This window comes from Melopsittacus undulatus, chromosome 6 (genome assembly GCF_012275295.1).
Source record: "Melopsittacus undulatus isolate bMelUnd1 chromosome 6, bMelUnd1.mat.Z, whole genome shotgun sequence".
Taxonomy (NCBI): domain Eukaryota; kingdom Metazoa; phylum Chordata; class Aves; order Psittaciformes; family Psittaculidae; genus Melopsittacus; species Melopsittacus undulatus.
Window position 1 is genome coordinate 38,322,988 of NC_047532.1, and position 17,751 is coordinate 38,340,738.

Below are 17,751 nucleotides of genomic sequence, written 5' to 3' on the forward strand. Positions count from 1 at the left end.
TTTTCAGCTGTTTCTTTCCTTCCTCTTGCCACAAAACTTTAAAATTTAGTAAAGAAGCTGAAGAATGTGCACAAGAAAAGTGCTGCAGGGACCCTCCCAAAGAGAAACTGTGGCTGTCTTCCTCCATCTTCCGAGCACCTCCTGCAAAGCTAAACAAAGATAACAGGAATAATAAGGAAGAGAAGCGCTTTACAGGAATCCCACCATGAGAGGTCAGCAGAAATTCCCTCTTCCTGAACAAAGCTGTTTTCTTCTGTTTGCTTTAAGTTAAATGTTTAAATAGCAACATTACATTGGGGTGTGTGCTCCTTGAGATATGAGACCCAGCCTTTGCATACTTATAAGAAAGTGTTTTTCCTTGTACTCCTAAAAACAGGTCAGTTGTGTTTGGTGCTATTGTGAACAAATAACCTTTTTGACAAATTAAAAAATAAGATGTTACTGGAAACAGGATTGATGAGAAGATGCCATGGCATTTACATTGTCATGTTATCTACTTATAAGTAGACTCTTTTTAGGATAGGATATTTGGGAGTGTTTTTGGTTCAAGCACCAACTTGCTAGGTAAATATTTTCATGTTTTCACCTCCAACATCTGGGTTGTTACTTTTAGCCTATCTTTCATAGAAATTTTCACAGGTACTTGACATTTTTCATCTCTTCCAATGCTCTTTTATTACTGTGTGATTACAGCTTTGTAACTCATATTTGCAGGTTAACAACTGTGATTAAACTGATAGGACAGCTAAATCTTTGGCTTCAATTTGGGCCTAAATCACTCAGTTCTTTTGCCACCAGCACACACAGGTATTTGGTGCTTTAATCTGAAGCACATCAGTTGCTGTCTGCAAGAGAATTCAGGCACATTCGTGATCTGCTTGTATTGGCAATATGAACAGATGGCTCAGGTGTCAGAACCTGAACACAGGTAGCAAGTATTTATGATGAATGTGGTCTCTTGCAAGCAGGAGACCCATGCATCTCCAAGAGTTGCCCTCAGGACCTTTATTTTTTTTTTTCCTCCCCACCACTAGAGAGAGGACAAGTCTTGGGCTGGAGCACTAATGAGGATGAACATGGCAGACCACACACAGATCATTTAAGGGGCTCAGAAACCTTGCCTTAAAATATTGGCAACAAAATAGTCTGTCTACCACGGTGTCAGCCTGGCCCACACACATCCACAGAAGTACCAAAGGGTATTTATGAGCAAATAGAAAATACAGAAGGAACTGAGACTTGCATGGAAACGTTGTTTCTGAAGAATAAAATTTTATTTTTTTTCTGAAAAAACTGCATACACATGTTCAGATCTGTTCAACCTTCAAAACATGTCTTAGTTTCTCAACAAACTGTGTTCTTTGAAGCATGCAGAACCCCACTGCAGCTTGATAAAGAAGTTAAGAGGGTTGTTTTAATCCTGTAACTGTGCAAACATCATTTGAAAGCTATTTACATTTTTCACCTCTCACTTCTAATAACAGTAGCATCAGCTGTTAGATACATGCACTGTATAGCTATAACTTGTGATTTGGCATTCACATTTGATGTAAGTGTAGAGTGAAAACCAAATAAACCTTCCATTTTTCAAGAAACTCCCCACAGGCAATTATATGAAATCTGTTTTCTTCTTTATAAAGGAGAACTCTTTAAGCACTCAAACTTTCCTGCAGTTATTAAAATATTACTTCCACTATGTTTTATGGATTGTCTTCCTCTGGCATAAGCATGAACTTTGCTTGCCTTGATGAATGGGAGCAGAAAGAAAAGATGTCTCATTTTTTTATCAAAGAAGGCAGGAGTTTACTGAATCAGAACCAGTTCTGTTTCTTTCTGTCAATTTCAGTAAACGTCAAAATTACCTATCGTATGTTTGTTTTACTATCTTATAGAATCCTAGAATGGTTTGGGTTGGAAGGGACCTTAAAGATCACGTAGTTCCAACCCCTCTGCCATGGGCAGGGACACCTTCCACTCACTAGACCAGGCTACGCAAAGCCCCATCCAATGCAGCAATTCAGATGCAAAAAATTGGATTCAAGTTCATACTCCTATTACTTTCTCTCTTCTGATTTCTTCTCCCATCTGTTAGAAACAGAAGTCAATAACAAGACAGATATTAGTGCTGAAATCATGCTATATTATAGTGATCTCCTTGTATTTTCTAACCTGGGTCAACAAAGATTTGGGATGTTTTGCTGTTGCACTCTGTTGGCAGAACTTCTGTGCGTATAATGAACGTAGTACTGCTCCTCACAGCCATCATAAACAGTCTTTGCTGTTTCATATGTGCCAGTGTGATAAAATCAGGGTGCTGAAAGTGGGAGCTGGTTGAATATTAAGTAAACATGACATTCCAGGTGATGTGTTTAATTATCACATAGCAAAAGCTGGCCTGTGTTTCCTTTAATGCAGACTGTGCAGCCAGTAGTGCAGTGTTCTGATTTTCAGCTATATTAATTAAGCAAGCCATGTTTTAGAAGAGAAAATATTTTCATCACTGCAAAACTGCTTCAGAATCAGAAAATTGAAGAAGACACTGCATTTCACAAGTTGTAAGAGCTGCTAATCACTACTCGGGCAAGTTCAGTTCACGATGGAAACTGTGCTTTCAGGCTGGCCTCCAAATAACTGGGAGAAGAACTCAAAAGCCAGGCGGATGTGGATAGGCACAAAGACGTAAGCTGTGTACACCACCATAGCAAAAACAGTCACAGTGATTGTGTGAAACATGGACCGCTCCCAGGGCTCCAGCACATAGCTGCAGGTTATCAACAGGTACTGGTAGTACAGCCAGTAGATGTAGTCCTTCACATGCTTAATCTCCATCTTCAGCTTCCAGTGATTTTGAGAAGATGACCTATAATAATAAAGAAGCCTGGATTACAGCTGCAGTGGAAAGGAAGACCCGCGACTAAAAAATGATGCAGTGACCATCATTTCAGGTTTATAACACATGTAATTATTACATGAAGTTCAAACAGAAATAATGCATTGCTGCCATCACCAGCCAATCTTTACTTCCCTGGACCAGAAGAAAACAGTCTTTAGATCTAACAACTGCTGCTTGCAATTACTGAACCTGTATTAGCTGGGCACTTTCAATTCCTGAATTCTGATTACAAGCGTGCTGTGCTATTCATTCTGCAATAGGAATTAAAACCACATTAGCTGACAAAGGCACAGGATTTCACATGGAATTCAGGGAGATACACTTCTAAAAGAAATGGCTTTGGCCCAGCATCATTAAATGTGAATGGCAGATTTATATGCTCTGGAATAAAGATGAGGTTAAAAGAACTCTGTAAAAACTTTGCTTCTGATAGTTTTTATTATTCTGCAATGTTTGGGAATAAGACAAGCTATGAAAGGGAGGAGAAAAAAGTAATCTCAAATAACATAAATTGGTTTACTTTTTAGCTCATTACAAAGAAATAAGATACATTACATTTTAAATGAGTATTTAATAGAACTTGCAAGTCTAGGAAAGATTTTTCTTTCAGGTAGTACCTTTATGCACTAATTATTCATCTCCACACAGAAAGGAGGATGGCTGAGCAAGTATTAACTAGGAAATGGGTTTTGACTTCCACTGCTTTTTATTAAAATCGCTTCTCAGTATTTTAAATAATCTTTAAATTCAGGCTAAAAACAGAGAAAATACAGAGAGAATGATAAGCAACTGTATGAGGCTTCAGAGGGGACTCCTTTTTTTCGGGAGTTGAGTTTAAGGACATGCATTCTGGCCAAGTCAACTCACAAGAAAAGGGAGTACAGCAGATTTAGTCCTGCTGGAAAACCTTCTGATGTATCATTTTGTTGTACACTTCTGTTACCTAAAACGCCAGAAGCAGAGATGCTTGGACATATCATGTCCCTCCAGTCTTGTGTTCATCATGAATTTTGGGTAATAGAAATTTTCTGTCCCTTAAAGCAAAAGCTAGCACTGGAAAACATGCAGCCTGTGTTTAAAATAATGATGGTACACTGACATAGGCCAAGTATATTAGAATATTCAATAGTTTACCTCCTCTAGAGGCTGTACAGTATATTCTGGTGGTATGTGGGTAGTTACTGAAGGCAAGACAACCAGTAAAAAGCATCCCTGTTTTGTCATAGCTTTACTTTGATTACTGATGTATAAAGTTTTTGTCTGGCGGATGCACTGTTAAGTGCACTCACCTTGATGGGTTGTATTTCTCCATATTTCTTCCTTTAGGTCACTGGTACTTCCAGTTCAACACTCCCACATAGCACGGCAAATGGAGCATCCTGCCAGCCTAGCTTCCACCTCACCATGTGGGGATGCTGCAAGGCAGATTTTGTTTTTCGCCCTTTCTTCTTTGGGAAGGCAACAATTGCAAGCTCATCAGAGAGCCTAACTGAACTAACCTTCCAAGTGCTCGTCCAATGCTGTTGATAAAGGAACCGACTCTTTTTTTTCCTTCTCTTTCATTCATGTTCTGACTCCTTTCCCAGTGTTTTTCCTTCCATCCCTCAGCTTCCTGCCCAGACCTCCTTGCATTTGTTCCTCAGTTACTCTTCAACTCTGAACACCTCTGTGAATGTAACTTCTTTTCTGGCAACAACTGCAGTGAAGCTGCAGTGCGTTAAGAAACCAGGGAGAGACTTTTTAACAGGGCCTGTTGCAATAGGACAAGGAGTAATAATTTTAAACTGAAAGAGGGAAGAGTCAGGCTGGACATCAGGAAAAAAATTTTTACAAGAGTGGTAAAATACTGGAACAGGTTGCTCAGAGAGGTGATAGATGTCCCATTCCTGGAGACATTCAAGGCCAGGCTGCATGTGGTTCTGGCAACCTGATCTAGTTGACAATGTCCCTGCTCTTTGCAGAGGGTTTGGACTAGATAACCCCTGAAGGTCACTTCCAGCCCAAACTATTCTATGAAAAGGAGAGAGGGTTGTTTCTGTTAGTGAATTTTTACGTAGAAAAATTTCTGTACTTGCCTGATCACCCACCCAGACTTTACTTTCCAGCAGCCCCTCCTCTTTTGTGTCCTCTAACCATCAGTACCTTCCCCAGTGTATATTTTTCTCCCCTCCTTCTGCCAAAGCAGCGCATTTCCTTCAGTTCAATCTTCCTCGTATCTCCTGGACTACATGTCCTGGACAGGGAGGCTGCCAACAGTACTTTTTCGGGGAACACTGCTTTTATTTTACATCTCACAGTGACTTTCTTTGCTGTGAACAGCTTTACTTTGAAGGCTGGGGAGAAGGGTCACCACTGTTTTCTATACTATTATGAATGGAAGATGACACCTTTCAGATAATTTATTTTAAGGAAGAGCTCAAGAGAGGCCTTAAAGCCTTGTAAATATTGCAAAGCCTTTAATAAAAATGGCACAGCTGGCAAACTGCGACTCACTGGGGGCCAAGTGTCTCCATTTATACATTCTGCAAAAAGAGCAACATTTTTCAATTAAGAGGTTAAGCCCTTTCCTCTGTAATTGAAAACAATAAGGGTCCTCTCATACTGTCTAGGATTATGGTATTTATACTGGGGTTATACCTGTGCTAGATAAACTCACACCTTTCTTGAGTAAATACGTGTTAAACCACATGGAGAAACTGTGAGACTGGAATGCTTGCTGTGGCTATTTAAGGCTATGAGAAGGTTATCAGAGGGGTGCTGCAGTGGTTTTGGGGGAAAAGATCCCAGGCTAATTGAGCTTTCTGCCCACAGCAGCACATATACTTGTATATCTCAGTAAAGAGCTGGTATAAAAAACAGCAAAACACTGAAAAAAAATTCCCCAGGCTGTTTTTTCTGATATTAGACCAGTCTACCAGGCTGCAGACTCACCACTATCACTTACTAGATATTGCTGTCTTGGATGGATACATGAATGAAGTTGTCAAAACCAGGACAGAAGTAATTAAAATAAGGAGCAGACCTTTTAATTTATACAAAAGATCTTGTTGTACTTTCTCCAGCCTGGGGATTGCATTTCCAGTCAGCTCAGTGACAAAGTTCTAGCAGCCAACCAAAGAACCGTGCCTCTTTGGTACTTCCAGTTCACAACACACAGTATAGCCCCATTTCCAGGTACTCAGACACACCTGCAATGCGACTCCATGGACTACCAGCAAGAATGTAAGCCATCTAAATGCAGAGGCTGCGAGGTCTCCAAATGAATGACAGGTTAAGATAAGTAAAAGACAAACAGTCAAATTACAGTCTTTGTCCTCACCACTAACAACTTCCAATGCATTTAATCTACCCAGAGACTTTCTCCGTTAGCAGCACTGTCTTGGAAATGCAGCAAACATGAGGGATGTCTCAGGATAATGCAATTCTAGATGCATAATTTATAAAAGGAAAACAGACGAAAAAGGAAAGAAAGCCATCTTAAGTCAGCTGCTCAGGGAAAGAGATACACGAATCCACTGTTACCTTGACAGGCACCTTTTCTGAAGGTACTCCACTTGTATTAAGTCAGGGCCAGTTTTAAGCATAAGTGATAGCCCGTAGCTCCCTGCCTCAGAAGGTCTCAGGCAGCCTTGCCACCCAGACCAATCACCTTGTAGTAATAATCAAAGGGAATGGCAGATCACTAGGCAAACAGAAACTTTCAAGGCTAAAAAAAAAAAAAAATCTTTAATTTAAACATGACTTGTCCTAGAGAGGCTTCCACTTTAATTTTTAAGCACTACTGGGTTTTATTACATTAACACTGCAGTCAGCTGGCACTCTGAGTTGAAAGGGTTCTGCCTTATTAGCTCATCAGTTCCCAATATTGCAGAACAGAAGAAAATCTGCTGTTATGCAATTTTAACTGAGCACTCATTTATCTACAAATTAGAACTTAAACATTTGGTTGTGTTGTGTAAAGGCCTTTCTGTTTAGAGGCCATGGGACTGTTACAACCAGCTATGAATAAAATGAATAAAATTTAGCTTCTAAAGCCATTAAGCAACATTCAGATCATTTTCAGCAATTTCACCTCCAAGCAAAAAAAGCAAGAAGATAAACCTGTAAAGCAGCTTTTATTAAGTGGCAACCTGATTTTCTTGCTTGTTGACACATGTCTGTGATTAAGGCAGCTGAAAAGATAAATCATCATCACAAGAAATTCCAGGTTTCATTTAAGAGCATGCTTAATCTTAAAGATTTATTTTTAATAACACTAGTTACAAGTGCTAGATTAATGTTTAGAGTTGTGACCCAAAGTGTTAGGTACTGTACTATATAATTTCTGATTTGCACAACAGTGGTTTGGGGGACTTTGCTCACACTAGCAGTCTGCAGTTCTGACTAGTGGCTGGCCAGTGCTTGGCAAAAGGCACCTGCTGGGAAATTCCTGTGGAAAGAGACATTCTTGCACATCAACTGGAATAGACTGGTTTCCAAACAATGCTTGAAAATTACCTTGCACCCTCAGCAGGAGCATTTGGTTGACTTACAGAAAAGGGGTTTCCAAGATGTATTCAGGTCTAGACAACTTTATCTAGAGTTGGGAAAAACAAACCCTGGAGCTGAAGATAGCTCCATGATCATTAAACAGGTGATCTCTGAGACTTTGAATGTAAAGTAGAGCCAAAAGTTATAAACAAGGTAGGAAGGAAAAACAAGCAAACAATCCACCCCAGAAATATTTAGCTGGCCATCTGCTGACTGCTGTGATAGCATGGAAACAAGAGTTGGTGGGTTTTGCAGAACCCTAAGAAGTTACACTCATCCTGGAGCTTAAGTAAATCTTGCCAAGCACCAGAGGCTTGTATGTGGTTGCACATGCAGGATACCTGTAACATGCAGTCTCCAAATGGCAGGCATGACAAGGCAAAACACAATCTCTACTTTAAAGCTGTCTGATATGTAAATAATTTCAGCTATTAGGAGTGGGCAGTCATCCCCTTTGGGTATTAAATATATGTAGTTTCTACAAGTTATTTATCCATAATTGTTCTTACTTATTTATAATATTATTATTACACCCAAAGTACCAGTCTTGTCACTCTTAATGCTAACATAAATTGGGATGAACCCATTCATTTTATGTAGACAGACATTTCTGTAGATGCAAACAGAACAAAGGGATTCACATTCCCAGTCCATAATGCGTTTGCTTTAATATGTTTTATTCGGTGAGCACCAAGCATAGTTCATAAGGAATGAAATACATGTCTTGTGGACCAGTAATTGGGAAGAACTTTAGATGAGGCAGGTGTTAAAATTGTGCTAAGTATCCAAACACCAGCATTTCCTAGGGACACAGTCTCAGTCTGTTCCTCTGTTGTATCTCTGCTGCTCAGATTCCCCATGGAATAGCATGTAGCTATTAGCTGTATATCATCATCTCAGTTTAGAAAGCTGCCTGTTACCCACCGACAAGCAGAACCCTCAGGTTACTGTACTACTTAAACATGGACATTTAAATGTGCCCTAAAACTTGTTTTCACAGGGAGGTAATGTCAGATAGTATGAATAAGAACAGCAGCAATAATCCCAGCATGGCTCCCACTATGGACAAGTTTGCACCATTAAAATCTATATGTAAAGGCATTTAATAACTTCCCACTCTAACTCTGGAGTAAAAACACACAGCAGCAGTGATGCCATCTCTGGTTTCTCTTCCTCAGCATTCATCTTCCTGAATCAGCACTTCATCACATGCTTGGCCATACATTACTGCCAACTGTTCTGCTATGGAATTGTAAACTCTTCTTACATGTGTGTTTTTGCTGCCATTCATGCAACACCAGAATGAAGTTCAGACCTCTTAAAAGTTGATTGCTGTACACGAATCAGACATTTTGGAGTGGTGAACATGGCTCAGCTATACCTATGGGTTGTGGGGATTTTTTTATTGATTTTTTTTTTTTAGATCTTCCAGGGTGAAAACTGGAAGGCAGAATAAACAATGGTGCATTCAGCCAGGTGTCTGCTTTACCTTGCTCAGAGAATGAAGTCTAGCATCTTTCTCATATGTAAGCACTAACCCTCTTTCCTGCTGACCCTAGTGGTAGTACACAGGTAATAATCTGTTTCTTTTAGATGAAAAAAGTTACATAATGCATACAAACCCCTGAAGTCTAGCAAACACCTTTCATTGCTGACTAAAATACTTCCTTTTACTTTTGGTAGCATAAAACAAGGCAGCAAAACATTCATCAAGCAGCACTATGGGAGAAGCAATGCCACACCTGCACAAGATCTGACCCAGACTTCCTTGTCTCCAACTACACAGACCTGATCCTCCTGTGCATGTTATAGGTGTGCTCCTTCAACAGCTTGTTAACACTGTGGTCCCAAGCATTGGTTTGGTGCTATAATTTAGCTGCATCAGTAACTAGAGTAAATGAATTCTTTTTAGGCTCTCTCTCCACCTGGATTGCACCATACTCCAGGTGATTTCTGAAATACTATTTGCTCCTTTAGTAGAGTTAAGTACACAGATTGAGCATATGATGGCCTACAACGTGGGGAGTAATATTAAATGATACATGAACTGTTAATCCTCAAGAAAAGAGAGGATTATCTGCAACACCTGTAGGGATCTCATTTGGACAGAGGTTCCCAACCATTCAAGCAACAGCACAACAGTTGAAAGCAGTTAATATTTATACTGATTACTCCCTGAAAATGGTAAACAAAAGACAACTCAGGAAAAAACAAACCCCCAAAACAACAAAACACAACCAAAAACCCAAACCCCAACTCCCCCTAACTTTGAAGGGTGGCTGATTTGTTGGTGCACGCTTTACATGGGCACAGAGGAAGATGCACTTTCTCTATAACGAAAACATTCTTGGAGAAGCTCTGTCCCATTTTCTTCCAATGCCAAATTAATTTTTCAAAGAATTTTCTGTTCTTCCCTTCTCTGAAGTTTCCTCAGTCATTTTCTTACGTAACCAGCTGCTTCTTACAGTTTATGTACAAACCCCTTCCTTTCCAGTTTTCTCTGGGCTGTGCATGTTCTGGGATCTGGGTCCTCCTCCTGTGACAGGACTTCTATGTTAGAGTAGAACTGGCCTCTGGGAGTAAGCTCTTCCAGAGAAGGCCAGTAAATTGTCAAGTTGACATCTCAGGGCAAACTTTCCCTATGTTTTCATTGTAAGCCTAATTTATTAATGTGGTTTTGTACAAAGTACGCTTCCAAATGAGACCTCAGACCTGTGACCAGAGACCAGCATTAGGTTTAAATTGCAAGTACTCAAAAACTGAGAGCTCTCAAACTCTTCCAGGAGATATCCTAGAAGTGTGTTGGCTTTGCTTTTGGTGACAAGCCTCAGTTCCTGTGAAGCTTTTCAGCTTTAGGACATAGGCTAGATCCTTCAAGGGGATTTGAGAGATTTTTTTTTAAAGTTCAGAAGGTTGTGTAAACACATCACTCTATAAACAAAATAGCTAAGATGTTTGGGCTCTACAGAAGGACTTAATTTCAAATGTAGTTCTTTTTTATTCAGACTTCTTTTTTGCTCTGAGTCATTTCTGAAGCAGCTGAAAATAATAGCCAGTCTTGGGTTATATGTAATATGAGAAGGTGAATACTGTCATAGTTATGACAGGCATTAGTGGAAAACAGGTACCAAACTCTTGTGCAAGTGCCTCTACCTTGAGATCTAATGAAAGGAAGCAGTGTTGCACCATGACAGTTACTGATCTAAATAGGGGAAAAGAAAAACGAAGTGAGATATTTGCAACAGATAAACAGTAAAAAGGGAGATTCACATTTTTCACAAGAACTTCCTTCACAGACCCCTTCATCCCTATGAGCAAACTGTTTTGAACACAACTATTGATATAGCAGCATACTTCTCAAACATGGGAGAAGCAAAGCCACCACTTAGTTTTTGGAGGATAGAACACACGAAATATACCTGTCAGGTAGTGGGACAAGACAAGGCTCTTCAAGTTTGTAACATTCTACCAATTTATCCTGAAAAGCAGTAGGGGCTGGGTGATGTTATGTTTAACTAAAGCAGACAGCATGGGTGAGGAGAAAGGAGGAGGTCTCCAGAGCATCCTGCTGGCATTTTATTTCAGGTGCTTTACACACAGAAGGCTACAGGAGCTATGGTAGCAAGCATCAGCTACACAGGGCAGGGCAGGTTCCCCTCCACAAGGGTCATCTTTCAGACCAACCACACAGGCTCCTCTCCTCCACAGGCACTGGGCTGGGAAATTCAATACCAGGGGCATGGCAAGGCTTCAGGTATGCAGCTAAAAGGCCCACTAAAAACTAGATTGGCAGAGCCTAGTGCCGAGCAACGGATGCTTTCCCCTACCAGACACCAGGAGCACCTGAGCACACTTCACATTCTGAATGCTTTTTGGATGCAGAGGCAGAGTAAGTATTCCCATGGCCCTGAGCAGCTCCTCAGGCACCCTTTCACTCACCATATTGCCCATTAGAGCTAGAAAAACTTACATGCTCTGTGCAGAGCTTCCATGTATTTCTTTGCTGAAACTGCATCATACAGAAGTCACTCCAAGGACTCACAGGATTTTGGTTAAGACATAGTTATTTGTGCCATACTCATGATGTTCATGAGCAAAAGATAAATGAACATCCCAAATCCTAAAGCATTTTAAAATAAGCAATCAAAAAAAATACATGCATGCTGATTAAGTGGAGTAGTACCATTTATTGCAGGTATTCTCTTCTACACTATCCCAACTGCGCTTATACAACAGGGAGGTACTCTTGCGCTTACTTCACACTTAAGGATTACTGGAAGCAACCATCAACTCTAAGAAAACCACTGCAAACATGAGCATTGCCATCACACTAGTAGTATGAGTAGCACCAGCACCTTCCCCTTCCCTCCTCCACCACCACTCCTCACTTATTTCTGCCTCTATACTTCTGGGTGTTCAACTTGTTTTCAGTGAGTTCCTTCTAAGGCAAACCACCTTCCTGACCACTGTATTGCCAACACCACCGGGACTGCAGCTCTACAGCAACAAGTCCAGAGAGACCTTGCTGAAGCCTGTAGGTCCTTCTGTAACACCATCAGCTACCTTGAAGAAAGCACACAGAGTGAACCCTGGAGGCTTTACTGCTGCCGCCCCTCCTCTAAGGCCTTTCCTCCACTGCTCCTTACCGAGCTCCTCCTCCTGAACGGCCGATTGCAGCGCAGGTTACACGGTTCCGCTCTGCCAAGGTCACCGGCCCCTTGGTTTAGGAAAGCTCTGGGAAGAACGGAGCCTCTGCCGAGGTGCCCTTGAACGGGTGGAGCATGGGCTGACCGCCTGTAGCGGACAAACCGAGACTCCGCTCTGCGGGACACCACTCCGCGCATCACCGTTCCATGCCCCCCCCGCAGCTCTTAAATACCTACCGCTCTGCTCCGCCCTACTCCGCGCCTCTACGCGCCCCGCCGGCTACGGCCGCACCGGGGGCCGGTCCCTGCCGCCCCGCTCCGCCCCGCTGTCGCAGCAGCTGCGTGGAGCCAGGATGGGGAAAGCGTTTACCGGGGCTTTACCGGGCTGGCGGCTGCTGGGCCGTGCCGTGCTGTGTCTCCTTGCCGTCTTGCGGCTATCGTCGGCATCATCCTAACGATGCTCTTGCGTAACGCGCTTCGTATCCCTGCTGCGGGGACCCGGACACCAGCTACACTAGCTGCACCAGCCCTCTCGGGGATACCGTCTCGTATTCACTGCCCGTGCTTTCTATCGTACGCTTTCTTTGTAATATATAAGCTTGTAATACACTTTATAACACAGTGGGTGCATGAAGGGGTGTCTGGTGTGGGGGCAGGTGCCTGGGAGCTTCCCAGGTCAAATGGGCTGAGTGGGAGAGAGCTGAGCATTGCAGTGTGCTATGGCTCGGCTGTGAGCACTGGTATGGGCCTGTAAGAAGGGTGATAATATATCAGATGAGGTGTTCCCAGAAAAGAGATAGGGATGGACAAGTACTTACAAGACTTTATCTGGAATCCTGTGATGACTACTGAAATCCTACATGACTACGACTGCTAACCACAAGGTTTTGGTTTCCTTAGTATATTCTGTCCCTTGTATATAAAAGTATGATTTATTGTCCTACTCACTGCCAAAGAGCTACATAAAACTTAATATAAGTGAGAAATAAAACTAACAGAAATGCTTTGTTCACTGTATTCCCCTTGGGCTGCAGGATAACATGATCTCATTCACAAAGCGGAGCAATTGCAGATCCTGATCTTGACAGGCTGATCCTATTTCTTAGCCTTAAAAACTGTTACAGTATGACACTAATTAAGTGATAAACAAGTGGCATTAAGAAAGGTTGGGTTTTGTCTTGTGTTCTTTTGTTTAAGATGATGTTTTTTGCAGGTGGCCTGTGGCTTCAGCTTTGGGGCCAGCAGGGTAGTGCTGCTTGAGATGAGGGATCCCTGGATTGCTCTTGGTGATGTCTCCAAAATGAGTTTTGCTAGTGTAGTGTCTGCACCCAAAACTTTGCACTGGTACTCTACCAAAATGAAGAGCTTGTGGAGAATGACCTAATTCCTTGCTGGGTGCATGGGCGTGAGCCAGCATCCCATTCAAATAGAAACATCAAATGAATTAGAGTGTGCTGGCTATGAGCGCAGCATGATAGGTTCAGCGAAACATCTGCGCTTTTCACTGGAGCAGGGGGGCTTCAGGCATTGCCATGTGGGCTCATGCACGCTGTTTGGATGTGCTGCCAGCCTAGGTCTGGATTTCAGCAGTGCTGGGAACTGCTGGTTGTCCCGCTCTGCCTTGAGCTGTTGAAGGAGCAGTGAATCAGCTGGTTTACAAAGCCTTTCTGTAAAAACTGCCTAAGCCAGACACATCTGGGCATTGGGACTTAGATGTTGAGCAGGAGCTACAGAGAAACGCACATTGTCTTTCAGGGCAAAAATCCTTAACTTCAGTTTTCTGCACGTGAAGTGGGGGTGTTGTGAATGTGGTCCAGCTGTGAGCAGGACCAGGGCTGCTGCTGGTGCCTGCCTTGATCAGCAGCAGGCAGCTCCCACAGCTGAAGGTTGGCTAAGGTCACTTGCTTGAGTGTTGTTAGGAAGGAACTTTCCCAAAGCATGGGAGCCTGTGGGTGCAGTGTAGTGTACCTGTCCTCAGCCAGGGCACTGAGACACCTGGGGAGGCCCTCCCCCTGCCTGATCCTCTGGGATACATCCCCTTCCATGGCAGATGGATGAGCTGAGCAATGGGAGTCACCTGCTGAAAAATAAGTTTTTTTTGCTAGTGTCTCTCTGTGCCACAGAGATGAGAGCAAATGGCCAGGAGCTGCATGAGGATGTGACTGATGAAGCAGCACTCTGAGGGTTTGACCACAGTCTGTTTCACTGTTGGCACCAAGTTCTGTTTGGGTTATGGCTGTGCTCACACTGAAGAAGAAGACACATGCACCCAGCCCCCAAAGGCAGCAGGTACCATGGTAAGCCCAGAGACTGGAGCTAGCCGCAAGGTTGCTCTTAACTTTTACAAGTAGAACTGCTTTTTACAACTAGGTGGGAATCGTGAGACAAAAATCTTGTGCTGGTAAATTGCCTACTTTTCTGTGCAACAAGCTGCATCTCAAAGATGCCTTTGCAGGTGAGCTGAAGTTTGCATATTCTCTGTAGCTGTGCAGCTCACTGTTTCACTCTGCCAGAGGTGACTGTCACCACAGCTCTGCCTGCAGAGCTGGTCATGGCTGTGCTCCAGAGTCTGACTCTGGGTTGGTGGGGACCTCCCTGCAGAGAGGGGTGGTTTGTCCCAAGTGTGTGGCTGTGGGAGCTGGGGCCACCTCCAGTGCAGCAGGGACATGGTATTGTTGTGCTGGTATCACCTGGTGTCTTCTGAACCACAGAAGACCTTAAAGAAATGCAAACTGTTCCAAGGGCTAGACGTAACTGCTGTTATTAAAGGTGTTCTTTTAATATTTGAGCACATTTTAATGATGCTTTAAAAATGCTCTTTCCTCAATTAATATCTTTAAAAGGTACTTAAACAAACAAACCTGCACAGGCAGCAAAAGGGCAATCAGGAGGTGATGCTTTTGTTCCCAGCTCATACAGCGAGATCAGTGCCTTTTTCTTCTGCTGCGATTTTTATGGATGTTGACTGCAGAGCTGATGCTTGCTTAGTCTCTGACCTCAAAAAATACTTATGCAGAGGTTTTGTTTTAAACGTATATAGTTGTGCCCCTCTCTAGCTCAAAGTAGACCTCCTATTGGTCCTGGAAGATTATGGGAGCCCTCATTCTTCCTGTGCATGCAGCTTAGCTTGGTAAATTACCTGGTGCCTAAGTGGATGGTGCTTGAAATGGTAAAAGTGTTTTTGCCAGTGATAGAGCAGCAGGTGTGTATCACTTACACCAATCCCATAAAAATACTTGAAAAAGCACTCTTGGTTATCAGAGTACTTGGTCCACACAACAGCTGTAGTTGTTAGGGTATTTTTCAAAGAGGAGTTTACACATGTTCCCACAGTCTCATTATCACCCTGATGATCTGTTACTGTCTTGCTTCACTCGCTCCCACTGATTGCTGCTTTAGAATCATGGCATCATAGACTTGTTTAGGTTGGTAAAGATGTTTAAGAACATCAAGTGCAACTGTTAACCTAGCACTGCCAAGTCCACCACTAAATCATGTCCCTAAGCATCACATCTACATGTATTCTAAATATCTTCAGGGATGGTGACTCCACAACTTCCCTGGGCTGCCTCTTTCAGTGATTGAAGAAATGTTTCCTAATATCCAGCCTAAACCTCCCCTGGTGCAGCTTGAGGCTATTACTTACCTTGAGGTCCTATAACTTATTACCCAGAGGAAGAGACCACCCCTTACCTCACTGCAACCTCCTTTCAGGTAGTTGTAGAGAGTAAGAAGGTCCCCCCTGAGCCTTCTTTTCTCCAGGCTAAACAAACCTGTTTCCTCAGGCACTCATCATGAGAGTTGTGTTTCAGAACCTTCACCCCTGAGGTGTCAGTTTATGTAAGATGAAGGTTCAGTGTGTATATGAATGACACACATTATCAAATGGAGAAGGATTTGCCTTACAGTGAATTATAGATTTGCAGATAAGCAAATGTTGTCTGTCTTAAGAGAAGACAGGGCTTCAGGGACCCTGCCAAGCCCTGCTGGTGTTTCAAGGACTTGTTTCCAGGGGAGAACCTCACCAAGAAGGATGGTCAGAACTGCCTCCTCAATGAATTGAGGGTTTTTTTTATGAGAAGTAGGACAGGAGTTATTCTAAAGGAGGCTGTGGTTTGATTAAGCATGCATTCCTGCTGAAAGAGGGAAGTCTCTTTCCCTTCACCTCCTTTCTCTTCCTGAGCTGCCTACTCCGGGTGGTGTCCTCCACTCACTGACCCAAGAGAAGCCCACTGGCTTGCACCTTGAAAGAAATGAAAAGCAAAACAATGAAACAGGGACAAAAGGAAAGGGAGGGGAAAAAAAACCAGGAAACGAAAACTTCTCTACTAGACCAGCTGGAGCAACCAGGGATTGAAGGAAGTCTCCCAGTGCCTTAAAACCAGGCCTGTACAATAAAAGATGAGTAACACAGATAAACTAGGCCTAGCCATCCCCTTCCTTGGGGTTGCCAGCCTCTTGTTCCAAACTTGTTTAAACCTCAGGTTTTTCTAAGAGTCTTGTGCTCTTTCTTGTAAAAATCATACCAAAAGTGTTACTTGTATAAAAACAAGGGAATTTGTTTCCTTGTCTCCCCAGAGTTGGTGCTCTGGAAGATCTGTTCCCTTCCTTGTTTTAACACTAGGGATTTGTGTTAATTACTACTGGGGATTTGAGTGTTGGCTTTTGCTCTTGCAGGAAACATCCCCTTTGAGACATGACTAAAATCACTTCTCTGCCATAAAGGCTAGCATAACATTTATAAAGTCAAAACTATCGTCTTTGAACATTTCATGAGTCTTTAGGCTCTGTGTCACGCCCCTCTGCGGAAATACTTGCCAATAGGCAAGTTTTTTTACAGCTGAGGTCAGCGGGTGGCTGTATTGCACATCAGGACAGACTTCACTGACCAGGTGAGTTTCCTCACATTTCCTTTTCCAAGATCCCACAGCTTGCCTTTGCCCACATGGCTTGCATGGATACTGAATTCAGGTAGGATCTTAGGTGACTTCAGGAACAGTTGCTTTCTTGCTAGGGAGCATTGTTCTGCAACCTGACCCTGTTGCTGCATGTTGCTGCTGCATTGCTGCTGCCTGCAGGCTGGTTCCTGCTTGTGGGTGCAGAGGCTGGTTTCTGCAGTGCCCCTGCCCCTTGTCTTCTGCTGGTTGTTCCATACACATATGTAGGCTTCATCCGTCCTGGAAGGTAAACCACTAGGCTATGAGGTTGCTCATTAGGAATTAGGGTGACTCTCTGAGGGCAAAAAGGGATGAACATTCTAAAAATACCTTAGTTTGTTAGGTGTCTGCATTTGTGTCACAGTCATTGTGTGCACTGGGTATTTGTATGCAAGCTTTGAATTTCAAATATTTACAAAGTCATGTGCCACAATGATGCTTTTATTAACTCCACTACATAGTCTGCACCTGTTCTCTGCAAATGGTAGATCTTCTGTCCTGCAAGCAAGGTCTGAAATTTCACTTTCTTTCATGTAGTCTTATTTTGGATGAGTATATTGTAACTTTAAGGGAAGAAGGAAAATACTGCAAGGTCCTCTGCAGGCCTAGTTACCGCAGAGTTAAGGATGGTCTTGCAAACCTCACAAAACAAGAGTCCCAAATCCTTTTTGCAATAGTGATATATCTGGATATATTTTTTTCAGATTTTGTCTAGCTACCTAGGCTGTTTTGAATAATAGAAAGA

The 17,751-nt window shown here is 42.7% G+C and overlaps 1 protein-coding gene across 1 annotated transcript; it reads right to left on the reverse strand.

Moving 5' to 3' along the window:
* Positions 1 to 1,259: 1,259 nt before the first annotated feature.
* LOC101868454 (serine palmitoyltransferase small subunit B) lies at positions 1,260 to 12,270 on the reverse strand. The gene is made up of 2 exons (XM_031042717.2): positions 12,070 to 12,270; positions 1,260 to 2,860 (listed from the first exon to the last, which is right to left on the reverse strand). Exon 2 carries the CDS (start codon positions 2,827 to 2,829, stop codon positions 2,587 to 2,589), a length of 243 nt encoding a protein of 80 aa, XP_030898577.1. The 5' UTR covers positions 2,830 to 2,860; positions 12,070 to 12,270; the 3' UTR covers positions 1,260 to 2,586.
* Between the last annotated feature and the right edge of the window lie 5,481 nt (positions 12,271 to 17,751).

What these genes read in the sequence shown, in the direction of transcription:
- LOC101868454 (XM_031042717.2), bottom strand. Translation starts at nt 2,829, where the DNA reads ATGGAGATTAAGCATGTGAAGGACTACATCTACTGGCTGTACTACCAG.